The sequence below is a fragment of the Pectinophora gossypiella genome, chromosome 28 (genome assembly GCF_024362695.1).
Source record: "Pectinophora gossypiella chromosome 28, ilPecGoss1.1, whole genome shotgun sequence".
Lineage (NCBI taxonomy): Eukaryota > Metazoa > Arthropoda > Insecta > Lepidoptera > Gelechiidae > Pectinophora > Pectinophora gossypiella.
The window spans coordinates 6,506,061-6,524,465 of record NC_065431.1 but is presented as its reverse complement, the minus strand read 5'-3'; the positions used below and the strand labels follow the sequence as shown (position 1 = coordinate 6,524,465).

Below are 18,405 nucleotides of genomic sequence, written 5' to 3'. Positions count from 1 at the left end.
AATGTCAGACGGTTGTTTGTTATTGACAAACAGTAATTGAGTTCTGCACCAATAATCAATGTAATTAGACACATACATACATAAACTCACGCCCACAATTCATAATGGGGTAGGCAGAGCCTAGGCAGAGCCACAAGTATTCAAAGAAAACTTCTGATTTCTGAGTACTTCTCTGCATTTTGAGCACAATAATAGTGAGATGTGTTGTGCCCGAGTGTAATAACAAGGGTCATCATTTATACCCAAAAACATGGATAAAATATGCATATAATATATATATATCTGTTATCCATGAAATTAGAAGGTTAAAAGCAACTCTGTAACTTGGAAAGACCGCCATTATTCTTTTTTGTTAAGGTTTGTCAATTTGCATCACTAGATACTTGGGCTTAGATTCTCTACAGACAGAATGTCCTTCGTTTGTTTGTTTATGAATAAACTGTATGGGCATAGTTCCCTTTGCCTTGCCCTTCGGGGAAAACCAAAACAAAAAAAATATGCATAAAAAGTAAAAAGTCAGTGTATTCAAAAACTCGAAACGGTGTCATTAAACCGGAATATGTACTTTTTTATTGTAGATATGCCGCAGATGGCATTAATTACTTGGCCGGACAAATGGGAAGCGCTGAGGGCTCTCACCCGGTACAAAATTTAAGACAACAGGCCTGAGGGTGCCTAGTTGGGCGCGAACCTCGGCTCAGGGCGTCGTCTGAGAGGAAGAATATTTGAAAGGATTAATCGACTCTAGCGGGTCGACAGCGATAAGCGCTGAATGAAGGAAATTGTCGACCACGCCGGCGGGGTCGGTATCGGGGTTCTGAAGTGTTTGGTGTCACGAGCTGTTTGGCCGCCTCTATGGCTAGAGTAATCGGGTCGTCGGGATCGTATATTACGTCCTTGGGACGCCGATACTTGTCAGTACCGTCCCTGAGCGGGATGTATTCGGAAGCCGCTACTACCAGGAGATTTGGGTGCTGCGGAGCAGAATCGAAAAAAAAACGTTTTGAAGCTAATTTGAGCCATTGGGCAATGGTTGGCAGACCTAGGTCAATGTGCAGTTTTTCTTTGCGAAGGAACCACGGAGCTCCCGTGGCTTTCCGCATGAAACGATTTTGTATTACCTGTAGACGATGGATTTGAGAGGGACTCGCGTGAGTGAAAACTACCCCTGCATAGGTCATGATCGGACGGATGCAAGTCGTGTAGATTGGTATATCGAATATTAGGTTTTGGTACCGAAATAAGGGGCCTTTGGCGGCTCAGTCATAGCCCTGACACCAGGGTTGATGACGTTGGTATTCCAGCTCGCAACCCACACGATAAGAAGCTATGATTTATGTTGTTACACTAATCTATTTACATACTTTATAAAACAATAATAAAATAATGAATCAATAATTGTATACTTCTATCTACGACTCAATGACAAATAAGTACATTAAGTAGGTAGTCAGCCAGCCACAGATAACAACCACACATCCTGTGTTATTGTCTAGTCTAGGCTGACTCAGATGATGAGAAAAAACCGGCCAAGAGTGTGTCGGACTTGCATAAACAAGGTCTCATAGCTTTTCGACTTTTGAATTAGTTGCTACCTATATTCATCATCATCAGCCCATTAACGTCCCCACTGCTGGGGCACGGACCTTCCCTATGGATGGATAGGGAGATCGGGCCTTAAACCATCACGCGGGCCCAGTGCGGATTGATGGTTATTAACGACTGCTAATGCAGCCGGGACCAACGTCTTAACGTGCCTTCCGAAGCACGGAGGAGCTCGACATGAAAACTTTTTTTTTTTGGTCACCCATCCTATGACCGGCCCTTGCGAAAGTTGCTTTACTTCAACTATCGCAGACCGAGCGCGTTTACCGCTGCGCCACCGAGCTCCTCGCCCTATATTGCTACTCTTTATTTTGATCTGAATAGTAATGGGTAGAAGATGTGTTGTGCCTGGGTGTTATAAAATAGGACGCCGTTTATACACAAAAACAAAGATAAAAGACGCATAATGGCTTCGATTTCTGCAGATACATCCTAATTTTATTTTAAGTTATACCTGTCATTTTCTTATACGCCGAAAAGGAAAGGGACGGATGATTGACAACTGTTCATTTTAAAATTAATGAAAAACTCGGGCGAATAAAATAGGCATCTCGCTCATATGCAACCCCATTTGAAGTGTGCTGTCAACTTAATTCTGTCAGGTTATTGGCCAAAATAAAATTTTAAAATTGACGTGTGTTCCATAAATTTTATGCTTGTCGATGATCAGTCCCTTTCCTTTTCGGCGGATAAGAAAATGACAAGTATAACTTAAAATAAAATTAGATGATGTGTACTGAAATCAGCAGCAATATGTCTCTTATTCATAAAATTAGAAGGTTAAACGAAGGTAACTCAGTACAGCGCTATCTTTATGTGTTTTGGGAAACGTGCAAAGATCATTGCATTCACATTGACCGAGAGAGATTAGAAATTATGAAGATGGCGAATACTTATATCTTAAAAGAAAGTTGTTAGTGCGAATTTAATCGAAAGATTTGAAAGAACTGTTATTAGACTTGTGATAGATGGTTATTAAGTGAATGAATATTGCTTTCTGATTTATTATTAACAAGTTGAACATCAAAAAGTCTTTAATAATAGGTAAGATGTGAATAATTGTGGGAAATCATGATTTACTTCTCTATCCAACCCGCGAAGGGAAAACCAGCCCAATACAGGTTAGGTCACATACTTCCGAAACGTATTTCTCGGGAATGTGGGTTTCCTCACAATGTTTTCGTTCACTATTAAGCACGTAAATTGGTTTAGGCCGGTGCGGTGCTGGGATTCCAACCTGCGACCTCTAAGTGACAGTCAAGCGTGTCAAATGCTTGCGTATCTTCAGGACCCCGATACCGACCCCGCTGGCATGGTCAACGATTTCCCTCACTCAGCTCTTATCGCTATCGACCCACTAGGGTCGATTAATTCTTTCAAATATAATCCTCTCATACGACGCCCTGAGCCGAGGTTCGCGCCCAACTGGACACCATCAGGCCTGTTGTTTTAAATGTTGTATGTGAGCCCTCGGTTACTCCCATTTGTCCAGCCAAGTAGTCAATGCTATCTACGGCAAACCTACAATAAGTTATGTCGAAAAAAAGTATAGAATTGAAAATAATTTAAAAAAAAATTACGACGGAAAATTCCACTTGATATTAACTCAAAATCATGGTCTGAATCATCCACCTTAAGAAGGAATTAAGTTCTGTGCAATAAACTGTAAATATTTGATTTGATTTGAAAAATACCTAATCAGCACTTCAATCGCAGTTAGTATTAAACAGAACAACAAGTTCAGTACAATTATTGATTATATTTCTATAAGATAACATTATACAAGCGTCAAACTTGCTAGTGTTGTGACGTTTATGAGCATAGTGATGTTCCAGTCGAATGGGTAGCGGTTCTGGCGACAGATTGGTGCAATGGTGTCATGGAGCACCTGGTTTTGTACCCTTCAACGGCCAGACACAACATTAACTATAATAATAAAGAAATCGCAGTAAGGAACCTTAGACTAGGCACAACTTTGTCTAGATTTCATTACTTTTTAAACATAAACAAGCAAATCCATCGAGAATTGGCTAGCTTTTTTACAGAATGTTTTTGGTTGGATGCTCGTTACTGAGGAGCTCGGTGGCGCAGCGGTAAACGCGCTCGGTCTGCGATTGTTGAAGTTAAGCAACTTTCAAAAAAAAAGTTTTCATCTCGAGCTCCTCCGTGCTTCGGAAGGCACGTTAAGCCGTTGGTACCGGCTGCATTAGCAGTCGTTAATAACCACCAATCCGCACTGGGCCCGCGTGGTGGTTTAAGGCCCGTTCTCCCTATCCATCCATAGGGAAGGCCCGTGCCCCAGCAGTGGGGACGTTAATGGGCTGATGATGATGATAACTCGTTACTCGCACGTCTTCATCTTGGCCGGTCAGATGCTGTCGAAATTGATCCCGCGGAGTGTGAACACGAAACAATGACGGACGGGTGGCGCATGCTACGGGAGACAAGCGGAGAACTGAGGGGTTAAAATGGCCACATCGTAGCAATTCATCTAAGAAATCATTATTGCAATTTGACATTTGCGCATATAAAAGTAAGTGCGCAATGCAAACAAATGTCAAATAGCAATATTGCTTTCTTAGACGAATTGCTTCGATGTGGCCATTTTAACCCCCCTGGTTTATTTATAGACAAATGCCACACCTCGGACACTTTTTTTTTTAAATTAAGATTGGTTTGCTCTTGACTTCGTTCTTCCACGAGGAGAAGAGATCGACGTTGGAACGAGCTTACCCAGAAAATGCCTATACAAACACCTCGTTTTACACAGACACTACACATTGCAACATTACAACGCCATACCCTCACAGACACTACACATTTGGTTCATAAAGCCTATTATGACTTAACAGAGTTTCTCAATAACATAAAATTAGGATGACGACAATATAGCGATGTAATTTGTATATTGTTATGATTTTATTGTGATGTAATATTGAAATATTGTAAAGTAATTTATATAATGTGTACCTACTCAACGAAATATTTGTTGACGTGTAATATTTATTATGAATAAAGAATTGAATTGAATTTTGTTAGTGGCACGGTACCGATTACTGAGGGGGATGATTCAGCTCATAATTCTGAGTTAATATCAAGTGGAATATTCCGTCGGGACTTACTTAACACGCCTTCCCAAGCACGGCATCATCTTACTTTTTCGGACCATCAGCTTCAAGCTGCAATTTAACTAACAAAGGACAGTCTCACAAGATGATTTCGACAACGCCCCCATCGAGAAAGGAGCCCGGAATTGCTGATTGTGAGCCCGACGCTCTAACCGCTAGACCATATGCGTGGTAGATACATGCGTCCAAAACCGTTTCCTCTCCCAACTAAAACCACACCCTAAGTGAAAGTTGAACATCAAGATCGTACTATTTATATCTCTTTGAAAAGGCAGGGCTGTATAGAAACACCATGATATAATGGTAGGTATAGAATGCTTGCTAGTATTTAGAAATGAAGTAGAAAGTTCCGAGTAAGTAATAGTTAATAGCTAGTTGAGTATTAGCTATTAATCTAAGTTTTCATTTACGTCGGGAAGGTAACAGATATCGTGGGAGAATACCTATGTACTTACAATGAAATGAAATGAAATGTGTTCGCTCTAGAGTGTTACATAAGATCTTAAGTAATACAAGGTGTTAGTAACATCGTAATGCAAACTTTGAGGGATAATTCAGACCATGATTCAGGAATTTTCCATCGCAAAAGTATAGAATTTAAAATAATTAATAATTTAAAAAAACTAAAAAATAAACACGAATTTTGCGACGGAAAATTCCACATAATATAAACCCAGAATCATGGTCTGAATCATCCCCCTGAATTTTGTTACGATGTCGATATATATCAATATACAGGATGTTAGTGACAGAAAAAAGCATAATAATATAGCGTTCGAATAGGTATTAAATAATTTATTTATTTATTTAAAAGACGAGCACAACAGTTAACAGTCATAATAGAGGATAACATCTACGAGTAATAGTGTATAAAGTATTATACCAGATTGTAAAACCAGTAAAGTACAGAATGATCGACCTTAACAACTGTGATAGCAAAAAGAAAAAGACAAAAAATGAAAAATTAGAGGAAAATTGTTAACGATGTGAAGCACTGATAAATATTGATTAGGTATAATAATAATTATTCCTTGTTCTATGCCCTCAACAAGTTTTGACAAATTAAACCGTAAGTCTCATTAAATGTTAAATATGATAGTGCGACAGGGTTCTAAAGTGGGTACATGATATTGCTCATGTCATGACTGTACCGGCTGGGAGCCTTCAGCGCCCCCATTTGTCCGGCCAAGTTAAAGACATATACGGTACATAAAAAATACGACCAAAGCAGCAGCTAGCCATGAGAGCGATTTAACTCTATCCACCGCAAAGGTTTTCCTGTACGGGAGCGGTCCTTGCTGCTCTCGTTTGGTTCCCGATGGGGACAAATAAGCTCACGACTATATCCCAATTGGGGTAGTCAGAGGTACATCCATCGCAAGATGATCTAAGTACCAACACCTCACCGAGCTTCCTGTTAGACGTGATAGGTGATGAGCCGTATCGCCGTCTAACTCCGACCTCGCAATGAATAGAATAGAAATTGTTTATTATAAAAGGACGCCACACACAAAGACAAGACTATGAGAGTAAAGCGTTCTTCCTATTATATGCTACCACGGCCAGATTGCACTGACCTCTATTAAATTATAGCATTTTTACACTTTCATCAATAAATAGAGATGGCGCTGTACAAAGTTGCCTTCATTTAACCTTCTAATTTCATGGATAACAGATACATGCATCTTTTATCTTTGTTTTTGGGTATAAATTATAATCCGTGTTACATCCAAGCACAACACATCTTCCACCTATTATTATTCTGATCAAAATAAAGAGAAGCAACAAAGGTAGCAACATACTGCCATTATATTATCTTTATGAATAATTATGTACCCGAGCAATGAGAAAATAGGTAATTATTGCATTAAATCTGTTCAGTGCCATCTATATTTATTTTTGGGAAACTTAGTCTGAAAGGTCCCTCATTGAAATGGCAACACCGTGTTTTAGACGTCTATTTGACAGATATTGACTTCGGTGTCAAAGTTCCATTTTACGTTTGTGTGTTGCGCTATTTTTTATATTTCTAAACCATATCTTACACTACACGGTATCATTATTAATAAATATACAATTTAATTGTTATTTTTTGTAGATTTCCGTATAATTGTAATTATTTTGCTATAAATATTACAGAGAAGGTAACATTTTGAACTGCGTATTATTTCTTCATTGTTGAAACGGAACGCAGTCTTATAAAAATGGCCTCGCTTTTGAATGTTTTGCTGCGAAAATCTAATAATTTAGGCTCAAATTTAGCCCTACTAAAGAACTTACCGGCTGTTTACAATGTGAAGTGAGTGTTTTATTAAAAAATGTTTTAGTTATTACCGCGAAAATCGTGTTTTGGCGATAAAAATAATTATGTAACAACATAGGTTATATTTCGTATTTTTAATAATATTATTAAGTATTTCTGACTTCATACGTCCTCTCCAATTTTATACAAACTACTTAAACTTTGTTAGAACCTATTAAAATCATCAGGGAAACATTTAAATTCAATTTTGTAATGGTTGAAATTTAGTATGTTTTTCAATATTCTAAAGCTCCCAACGCAACGGCTCGAGATGGATGCCCGATGTAGAGTACGTCAAGCAGTTTGAGGGTGCAGTCATGTACCCGGACGAGATCACCAGCCTCATAAAACATCCACCTTATTCGGGTAAGAAAATATAAGTGTTTTACTTCAAAACGTAAGGAACCTACTTGCAAACCCATTTTAACATTAACCATTAATTAATATGTCTCAGTTCATAGTATATAGTTCATAGTAGTAGTTTGTAATAGTACTTGTGGTTTAAAAGATAATGCACCGTTGATGAATAGGATCAAAATATTCCAACTAATGTTTTATGTTTGTGTGTTAGTATCATTGTGTTTGAATTTACTCCTTAATATTAATTATTGTTAATAATTAATTAATTAATAAAGAATGGAGACACAATAAAAAAGAAATGTGTCAAACCTGTTGGATAGGTGGTTCTGAATGTTTATTGTGATGCTACTAAACTATGGCCGTTAGGTTTTCAGTGATAAATTAATCTCGACATTGTCACTTTACATGTAAGCTCACATTTGTAGTTTTTTTTCGTGGTTTTCACTATAAGGCGATACTTAGTGGAAATAAAAAAAAAGTATCCATTGGCATAAAAGGTGTTGTACACAGAATAGTACTACAGAAGATCGTGAGGAGTGGAAATCTGTTATTCGAGCCCTACATCCCAACAGGGGATAAAAGGATTAGAAGACAGAATAGCTTCCTGCGTATGGTGTGGAACAAATTGCTGCAGAGCAAAATTTGTGCTGTGTTTTAAAATGTGTTTGTATTTGCAATAAAGAATATTTGTTGTTGCAGTTTCTTGTCATTCCTTCTTCTCAGCCATAACACCTTGCGATATGACTTAAATTCAAAAATGTTACATTGACCTTCAACAAGTATATTCATGATAATTACGTTGAATGAATGATTCTGATTTGATATGAACAATGTGTATCACGGTGTTCATAGAGATAGACAGAGATTAAAAGTCGCACTCACCATCCAATGTAACGTTGCAGGTCTGATCACCCCGTCTGAGAAACAGGTCCGCAACATGGTGCTCAACTTCGGGCCGCAGCACCCGGCCGCCCACGGGGTGCTTCGGTTGGTGCTCGAGCTTGACGGAGAGGTAATCTTGTTGTATATTTAAGTAACTGGGTAAGGGAAATCAGCACTTTATGTGACATGTCTTTCATTATTGAATAACCTGAATTCCGTTTTTTAAACTAACACCAGACACTGTTTTAACTTTTACCTTTTTTTTTAAATTTTTTCTAAGTATGAATTCTAAATACTACACCACTATGTCGGAATACCATTCTTTAATTTATTTTTGTCATGATACCCACATTTCGCCGATATTGGGCAAGGGTTGAAAACCAGTGTTGCCCTGCGCCAATAATCGCTGAACCCTGGCCTTTTACAGATGGACAGCAGTACCAATGTACATTTTTACTGTTTCTTTCAGGATAGGCTAATTTCCAACTAGTCAAATTAGTCACTTTTTATTAAACGTCAAAACACGAAATAACTATGGAATTTGTATGAAAAAGCAACCTGTGACATCACAGAAGAACGTGATAAAATGTCGGAATTATTTTTACGTGTTTCTCAAATAAAATAAATAAAAACAATAAAAAGATTTTCGTCAGTTTTAGATCTGTCTTCATTAATTCTTCATCAAAGTTAATTATGAAATTATGATTGCTAAATCATAATTTCATAATTAACTTTGATATAAGATAATACCCAATAAGTGGTGTTAAATTGTAAATAAATGTTTAAGTCTGTTGTAGATTGTCCAAAATGAAAGATTTTAACCTTTTTTTTTATTATTTTTATTTTTAACGAGGCTTTGAACACCCTGTGTGATCATGCCAGCCTCATAGGTGCTTTCGTGTACCTATCCCTTAAACAAAGGATTGGTCAACCAGATAGTATAAACTAAAAGCCTTACTTGATAGTGGCTCTGCCGACCAGCATAAGATTTTAACCTTGTTATTTTTGTAATTTTTATAGACAGTTCGTGCAGCGGACCCCCACATTGGACTTCTTCACCGAGGCACGGAGAAGCTCATTGAATACAAGACATATACTCAAGCCTTACCATACTTCGACCGCTTGGACTATGTGTCCATGATGTGCAATGAACAATGCTACAGCTTGGCTGTGGAGAAACTGCTCAATATCGACGTCCCGTTACGGGCTAAGTATATTAGGAGTGAGTATTTATTTATCTTCATTTCTGCCCAAACTTAGCCCGGACACTTCATACAAAACATCTCATTTTACACCGACACTACACATAGAATAGAATACAAATAGTTTATTATAAAAGGGCGACACACACAAAAAAAAAGACAATAACATCATATCAAATATCCACTAAACAATTACAAAAAAAAGCAAGACGGATGTTTGTCGAAATGATCATAAGAAGGTGGTGGACGTCCTGAGATAAAAGGGCCTCACTCAGTACAAGTCGCGGCGTGAACCACGACACTGGTATTATGTGGACCCTGTTGGGTCCGGACCAGCTCCAACAGTCTCTCGAACGTGGTGGCGGACAGAATTGACTGTCCCATTGTGAGGCATTGGATTGACATCCATGTCTCACACTAGGTTTGTGTCAATTTAATATGTGCTTACTAACATAGTATAAGTCCCTTACTAACCATTATGGATGTACAAAAGTCCGAAATGAAGTTATTATTTATTTATTAACTTTTTCGGACCCTAAAGCCCGAGACAGGTTTCTGGTTAGACACCATCTTAATCACGCATTCTCCGAACAGGCTATATCACGGATTCAAAGAGATTCAGCTTCTCAAAGATCTTTTTTAATTCTTTTTTTTCCGTCAGCCCTGTTCGCGGAGATCACACGCATCCTCAACCACATAATGGCGGTGGGCACCCACGCCCTGGACGTGGGCGCGCTCACGCCCTTCTTCTGGCTGTTCGAGGAGCGCGAGAAGATGATGGAGTTCTACGAGCGAGTCAGCGGCGCCAGGATGCACGCCGCCTACATACGACCTGGAGGTGTCGCGCTGGTAAGATAATTGGGTACCTTATATGTAATTGTTATGAGGAGCTTGATGGCGCAGCGATAAACGCGCTCGGTTTGCGATTATTGAAGTTAAGCATCTTTCGCAAAGGCCGGTCCTAGGACGGGTGATCACAAAAAAGTTCATCTCGAGCAGTGTACTACTACGGTGTACACTGTAGTAGGCTGAGCTGTAGGCCATCCACGGGGTCCACAGGTGGCGGATAGTTGAACGGCCATCAGATATGATGGTTAACTGCGAATATAAAAATAAGCAGTCCCCGACCGAACAGCGACAGGATTAGCAGAACGTAGTGGGTAGCTCACTGGGACGGGCTAACCTATAAAATGCTGCTTAGGTTCTATGACGATCTTGTGACGTAGCGAGTAGGCGCCGCTACTTCAAAAGCGCATCCCTGATACCGGGCAGCAGCGGTATTAGTACTGGTTGGAGGCCGAGGAAATGGATTCTGGTAGGGCTCTAGCTAGAACATCACCGATTGAGAAATTGGTCGGTGTAGTGCGGAACGGAAGGCGATTGGGGCAACCACCGTTCTACAAGCCCTATCTATGGCGATTACTCCACCGACAAGAGCGCAGCTCTTAAATAGAGAGAGTACCAATGTACTCTGGCTTTCTGTTTGATATATTTTTTGTCCTTTTCTCGCCAGGATATGCCTCTAGGGTTAATGGACGACATATACGAGTTCGCGTCCAAGTTCGCCGAGCGGCTCGACGAGGTGGAAGATGTGCTGACCACCAACCGCATCTGGGTGCAGCGAACCAAGGACATTGGGGTGGTCTCCGCTGAAGACGCTCTCAACTACGGATTCAGGTAAAGATAAATATTTTTATTGCGCATAAAGGACCATGACCGTAACTGTATGTGTCCCCCTTCCCCCTTCCAACAAGTAATTTATCGTATTTCAATAGTATCTTTAAAAAGATTACCAATTAGTTCTAACTTCAAATGAGTTTAGACATAAAATGAAAAAAAAAAGTTCGTCGAAAATCGAAATTGGGAAAAACAATGTTGTAACAGGCGGTACCAAAAATCGTAGTTAAAGACCAGAATTCCGGCTAAACCCCGCGTATTTGGAGAAAATCGCCATAGAAGAAAAATATCAACTCGCTAAGACGGTTCGAATCAGGTATCTCTGGAATTTGTTGATAGAGGGGGACGTTTTGACTCATTGTTCTTTAGGTACAATTATAGATAATAGTTGCAAATTATCTTTCTCTCTCTTTATTTAAGAGCTGCGCTCTTGACGGTGGAGTAATCGCCTTCATTACTCCATAGATAGGGCGTGTAGAACGGTGGTTGCCCCAATCGCCTTCCGTTCCGCAGTACACCGACCAATTTTTCAATCGGTGATGTTCTAGCTAGAGCCCTACCAGAAAACCACCAGACCTACCTACCAGAGTTGCAAATTACGTCTCACAAAATTTTGCCTTTGCAAGCATATACACATATCACACAGGCAATGAAATAACATTAGAGAGAGAAAACAATAATAAAAAAACAAAAAACTATTAAAGAATATATTCAATGGATAAGTAGGTCTATGAAATAACTATTAGTTTTCATCCAAAAATTCTTTGACGTCATAAGGGTTGGTGATAGTGATGAAAGAAACTTAGTCTTTCAAAGCCTATTAAAAAGACTAGACTATTTTTTAACGCCTTACGACTAAATTAGTCTTGTACCCCTTTAGTCTTTAGTCATAAGACTACAAATGACGACTAATTTCAGTCGTAGTCTTTAACCTTATAACGTAAAAGGCTTAAAAGACTAAAAGGACTAAAAGTGCCTTATAGCCTTTAGTAGCGCGAGCGTTAGTCGTTCGTGCGTGATGCGTGTCTTAATAATACAAAAATGATTAAACATTTCTGAATATAAATTATGTTTTTTTTTTCTATCTATGTGGTTAGTAGGACACAAAAGATGATGAATGAGTCATGTGTAATACTGAGGTGCGAGTCCTTTTAAAAACAACTTCAGTCATTTTAGTCTTTAAGTTTTTTTAAAACAACTATAGTCGTTTAGTCTTTTTAATACAACGACTAAGTCTTATTAATAAAAACTCGAACCTTTAGTCTTTATTTTAGAGTCGAGTCCTTTAAGATGAAGGCTAGTCTTTTTAATAGGCCTTAAAAGACTAAGTTTCTTTCATCACTAGTTGGTAACCCATCATTTTTGTGCAAGCCATGTCTTAAGAGCAGTTCTAAATTTGTTCATATTCATAGTTAAATGACGCCGGGTTGTAACGACTACATACTGTTAAACATGCTTACAGTGGCGTGATGCTCCGCGGGTCTGGCATCAAGTGGGACCTGCGCAAGTCGCAGCCCTACGACGCGTACGAACACGTCGACTTCGACGTGCCCATCGGGACCAACGGCGACTGCTACGACAGGTGAGTGTGGCTCTTAAGCCTATAACTTCACCCCGGACACTCCCAAAGCCATGGTATAAGAAAACCAGGTATGCTCAAAAGTGACAGCTAACATTTCAAGGTTAGCCCAGCTGACGTCATCCCTTCCTGCGTTGCCATTTCGTAAAAAATAAATTACCCACGAACAATGTTTTTATATTTACTTTGCAAGGAAATTTTGAACTTTTAGTAAAAGATTTATTTACAGTTTTAATGATTTTTATATAATGTGACAAGTGATAGTAATTTAATTAAATACATTAGTCAGTAATTCACTTAATTTTCAATAATAAAATTTACGTCCTTGGAATGTTGGAGATACCAATTTAATGGTAACACAGTGGTTAGCAACGGCGGCTTGTCATAGGATTGAGCATACCTGGTATTCTTATACCGTGCAAAAACCCTCGTTTTACACAGACACTACACATTGACGTTATCGTACACGCGCATCTGTGTGTGTGACGTCTGACGCCATACGATGGGCTAGTTTCCAATTAGTCAAATCAGTTACATTTACTAAACGTCAAAACACGAAATTACTATGGAATTTGTTTGATTTAGCACAGTGTGACGTCATAGAAAGAGTCGGACTTATTATTACGTTTTTCTTGTTTAAAATTCATAAAAGGAAAGAAAATGTTTTTCGTTAGTTTTAGATGTGTCTTTATTTAGTAATCAGAATTTCATGATATATCTTGAACCTAACACGACCCAATTGAGGAATAAAGTAAGACCGAGGGGGTGAGGTAAACCTAGCTCAGCCGCTGGTGGGGAGCGGAGAGTCGCCATTCTATACGTAGTATTTATTTCCTTATTATTATAATCATAAGCTGAAAATACTAAACAGCGAGACGTATATAGGCTGTTTATGTTAAGTTGTTTATCCTAGGTGAAAAATAAATTATGAAAATCTGATTACTAAACAAAGACAAATCTAAAACTGACGAATAACATTTTCCTTTTTCTATTTAACTTATTTAAGGATTTTTAATTAAGAAAAACGTAATAATAAGTCCGATATCTTATCACGTATTTTTATGACGTCACAGTGTACTTTATAAGTTACTTTAACTTTTCATAAATAAGTTAAATAGAAAATGGGAAATGTTTTTCGTTAGTTTTAGATCTGTCTTTATTTAGTAATCAGAATTTCATAATTTTTCTTGAACCTAGTCCACGACCCAATTTCTTCCAGGTACTTATGTCGCGTGGAAGAAATGCGCGAGTCCCTCCGCATTATCGACCAGTGCCTCAACAAGATGCCTCCTGGGGAGATCAAGACGGATGACAACAAGCTCTGCCCACCCTCTAGGGAGGAGATGAAGGTAGGGTCACCGCGACAAGCGATCAGACTGTAATGGTTCACCGTATCAGCCATCAGCCTCCGTGGTCCAGTCGGTCCCTGGCTGTGAAAAATAACTGTGTGATTAGGATATTACTGATTACCCGGTTGTCCGAAAGTAAGATGATCCTTGCTTTGGAAGGCACGTTAAGCAGTCCCGGCTACTATTTACGTATGTAAGTGCGTAGTCGTTACATGAACCTTGACAGCTCAATAGTAACCCTGACACCCCAGGGTTGATAAGGTCGGTCGTTGACCCAACGAGCCTCCCGGGAAATCTGCATCTAGAAGGACTTAGATTGACCAAATTGGAGATGTCCTTAGAAATTGTTCAGTACGATCTACTCTGAACCGGCGTGCGTGTATGAAGCGATTGATGAATGTGGAGGAAGCAAGAGAAGTGTGTCAGGATCGAAGCCAATGGAATTCCATAGTCTCTGCTTACCCTGGTGGGAAATAGGTGTGAGTTTAAACTGCCTATATACGTCCCTGGGCACAGGCCTTCCCTCAATCAACCGGAGGGGGTATGGAGCATACTCCACCACGCTGCTCCACCGCTGGTTGGTGGAGGTGATTTTCCGGCCAATAGCCTGGACTAATGGCTTAACGTGCCTTCGTTTTTCTTCAAGTTTATCGACTATTGGGATAATCTTGTTGGCTGTTACGTGTGAATAATGAGAAAAAAAAATTTTTTTGTGTCCGCAGACGTCAATGGAGGCCCTGATCCACCACTTCAAGCTGTTCACGCAGGGTTACCAGGTGCCCCCCGGGTCCACCTACACCGCCGTGGAGGCACCCAAGGGGGAGTTCGGGGTCTACCTCGTCAGCGACGGGGGCTCTAAGCCTTACAGGTATGGTCTTCTATCGTATGAGCTGGATTACCAACCTCATCACGCAGTATTCTTTATTCTATATTCAACCCACAGTGGAGCAGCGTGGTGGAGTATGCTCCATACCCCCTCCGGTTAATTGACGGGAGGCCTGTGCTCAGCAGCGCGACGTAATTTAATCTTCTCCGGGTTTGAAACTCACTGGGGATATATCACGAAAATCACTTTGTGATCCCTAGTTTGGTTAGGACAATACAGGCTGATCACCTGATTGTCCGGAAGTAGGATAACCCGTGCTTCGGAAGGCACGTTAAGCCGTTGGTCCCGGTTGCTACTTACTGAAGGAAGTATGTAGTCGTCCCTTCCATGTCAGGGGCTTTTCTTCTTCTCTCGTGTGGGTGGATTACCAACCTCATCAACCCTGGTGTCAGGGTTACTATTGAGCTGCCAAAGGCCATTGTCATGGCTCATGTGCTCATGTGGGACCTTTGGCGGCTCAATAATAACCCTAAAGAAGAAGGTTTACAGCCTATATACATCCCACTGCTGGGCACAGGCCTCCCCTCAAACAACCGGAGGTATGGAGCATACGTTAAGCCGTTGGCTCAATAGTAACCCTGACACGTTCATCACTCCTAATTTAAGAGCCACGCTCTTGTCGGTGTAACAATCTCCATTCTTGTCTATCAAAGACCAATTCCTTCACTTCCCTATAAGACACGACGATTGCCTTCTCTTAATCTGTTCCATGTAAGCTCTTCTTGGTCTTCCCCTTCCTCTCTTTTCTTGTAGCTTCCCTTCTATGATGTTTTTAATAAATTCGTCGTGGCTTATTAAGTGTCCAATCTTGCCTCTTCTGTCCTCAATAACTCTCAATATTTGTCTCTTTTCCCTTACTCTTACTAGCACTTCCTCACTAACTCTTTCAATCCAACTTATTCTTTCCATCCTCCAACACCACATTTCAAAGGCCTCGAGTCTCTCTCTGTCTCTGAGTCAGCGTCCACGTTACGAAAGTTTTGATGCATCGCTTTCTGATTGCTTTGGCTATCTTAGATTTGAATATGCACGCCTTGTTATGGAAGAACAAGTCCTGAGACGTAACAAGAAGGTAATTTATGTGTTTATTTCCACAGATGCAAAATCAAGGCGCCAGGCTTCGCTCACCTTGCGGCGCTCGAGAAGATCGGCAGGAACTCCATGTTGGCAGACATTGTCGCCATCATAGGGACGCTCGACGTCGTCTTCGGGGAGATCGATCGATAGACACACACATTCACACCGCGGTGAACGGAAGCAAACATGGAAACAGTCTTAAACACACATAATAACGGGTTCTTCGTCATCGTCATTGGCCTTATACGTCTGTTTCAGACGATTTATGACGTCTTTCCCTCGAAGAAATGCACTTTCCTTCACGGCTGTGCAAGCCAATCCTAGAGCGGCAAACTCTACCACACACTAAACGCGTATCGGTTCTTACCGCGTTTAAATCAGGGATATGAGACTCCCGATATTTCGACACTGTTGCAAGTGCCATGATCACGGGATGACTGATGAGATTGGAGTGGAGTAGGTAGATCCATAATTTTCTACGGGCAGACATCTGTCGTGATCATGGCACTTGCAACAGTGTCGAAATATCAGGAGTCTCATATCCCTGATTTAAACGCGGTAAGAACCCGTTATTATGTGTTTTAATTATGATAATGGCCTCCATACTCCCTGCACTTGATTATTGACGACAAAATTCACACAAGGCATGAGACTGCCCTCAAGACCATGCTCAAGTCCCTGTTTTTATATAAGAACTGTCACATTGACATGATCTTGAGGGCAGTCTCGAAGCTGAGATTAGTTTATTAATACCACTCAAGTACGGCTTTGAAATAGACTACTCTGGGCGCCATCCCACTCGCGTCAGACAGAGTACTGCGGGGCGGAAGGCAAGAGGGACACCACTGCCCTATTTCTCCCTAAAACAGTAGCATGGAGAATGCTCCACCGACAAGAGCGTGGCTCTTAAATTAGTGATGACCACAGCAATAAAGGTAATGTAAGCCACAAGAATGCTTCCATGTATATTTCCGTTCAACGCTTACACCTACAAAAGTGACAAGGACCTTTCGGCACGGAGCCCTAATCGGAACTACCATCCTATATAAAAAGAAAAAAGACATTATTGACAGTTGTCATAAAATTCAACGTGCAACAGGGTCCTTGTCAATCTCAGGGTCTGCACGAGTTGCAAATACGGACGCCTGCGATATGTGTCGCGCCGCGCGCGATAACGTCACCATGCAGACCCCGCAGGGTCCGCTTATGCTATTCATAGTATGACAACAGGCAAAAACTTCCAATATATTATCATATAACTATCTAATATAATTGGATAATTGACGGAATATAATAAACATTAGAAATATTAATAAATTCTCACCCTCGACCCCTTATGGGGGTGAATAATGAGAAAAATATCAGACGGTTGCTTACAGCCACTTTTGATATTGAATCCAAAAATGGATTCGTTGAATTATATCCTAAATTAACAACAAAATCGCGGGGAAAAACACATACATACACAAGACCACGCTTATTTCCCTTTGGGGTAGGCAGAGCCCACGGAATTCACATACATAACATACATAAACTCACGCCCGTAATCCCTAATGGGGTGCGCAGAGCCACAAGTTATCAAAGACAACTTGCAACCACTGTTGATACGATGTCGTAAGCTGGATATGATGAACCTTATGGTGATAAGGGATCAGCCTATCGCCCATAACATTAGTCCATCATGTTAAGAGGACACAAACGGAATTCCTGTTAGTTTATTATATTTCTTCAATTTTTTATAATATTATTGAAATTGCAAAACCCTGTTACCATCAAATTCCGGTTAGAGTAAGTACTAGAAATCAATGTAGATCAAGTGTACATTAAAGTTTATAATTTTTAAGTTAAGCAATAAATTATTGTTGAAATCCTATTTTGATTTATTTATTTTTGTATTTAAAAGCCTCTGTGGTCTAGTGGTTAGAGCTTTAGGCCACGGTCTGGAGCTCCGGGTTCGATTCCCGATGGGGACATTGTCGAAATCACTTTGTGGAACTTCTTTCTTTGGTTAAGACTTTGCATGCTTGAATCATCTGTCTGAAAAAGTCATATATTTTATTTTTTTAAAGAACGTCTAGGGTCCTGTGCCGAGGTTTTTCTTGCAGCTTCTTTTCCCCGGCTGTACAGGTTGTGAAGCTGCAGTAGTTTTAGGCGGATGAGACGTTCGTTATGTAAAAATTGACGATTCAAAGTGTAAATATGTTACCTACTGAATAAAGATTTTTTGCTTCGGTGGGCATGTTAAGCCATTGGTCCAGGCTATTTCAATAGCCGATCATGATAAGGCTTTTAACTTTCCTGTGATAAGGAGAGATCTCCTTGCATGATAGTCGATATTTGACTTTTTGTCCTGCAGGT

The 18,405-nt window shown here is 40.1% G+C and overlaps 1 protein-coding gene across 1 annotated transcript; it reads left to right on the top strand.

The window, feature by feature from the left end:
• The first annotated feature begins 6,873 nt into the window (after positions 1-6,873).
• LOC126379210 (NADH-ubiquinone oxidoreductase 49 kDa subunit) lies at positions 6,874-17,920 on the top strand. Its single transcript, XM_050027900.1, has 10 exons — positions 6,874-7,032; positions 7,286-7,401; positions 8,298-8,407; positions 9,298-9,499; positions 10,141-10,328; positions 10,993-11,156; positions 12,619-12,738; positions 13,955-14,084; positions 14,807-14,952; positions 16,068-17,920. Exons 1-10 carry the CDS (start codon positions 6,938-6,940, stop codon positions 16,195-16,197), a joined length of 1,401 nt encoding a protein of 466 aa, XP_049883857.1. The 5' UTR covers positions 6,874-6,937; the 3' UTR covers positions 16,198-17,920.
• Positions 17,921-18,405: the final 485 nt, after the last annotated feature.

What these genes read in the sequence shown, in the direction of transcription:
- LOC126379210 (XM_050027900.1), top strand. Translation starts at nt 6,938, where the DNA reads ATGGCCTCGCTTTTGAATGTTTTGCTGCGAAAATCTAATAATTTAGGC. An exon ending in CCGGCTGTTTACAATGTGAA is followed by an intron (nt 7,033 to 7,285) that starts GTGAGTGTTTTA and finishes AATATTCTAAAG; the next exon opens with CTCCCAACGCAACGGCTCGA. An exon ending in GCTCTCAACTACGGATTCAG is followed by an intron (nt 11,157 to 12,618) that starts GTAAAGATAAAT and finishes ACATGCTTACAG; the next exon opens with TGGCGTGATGCTCCGCGGGT.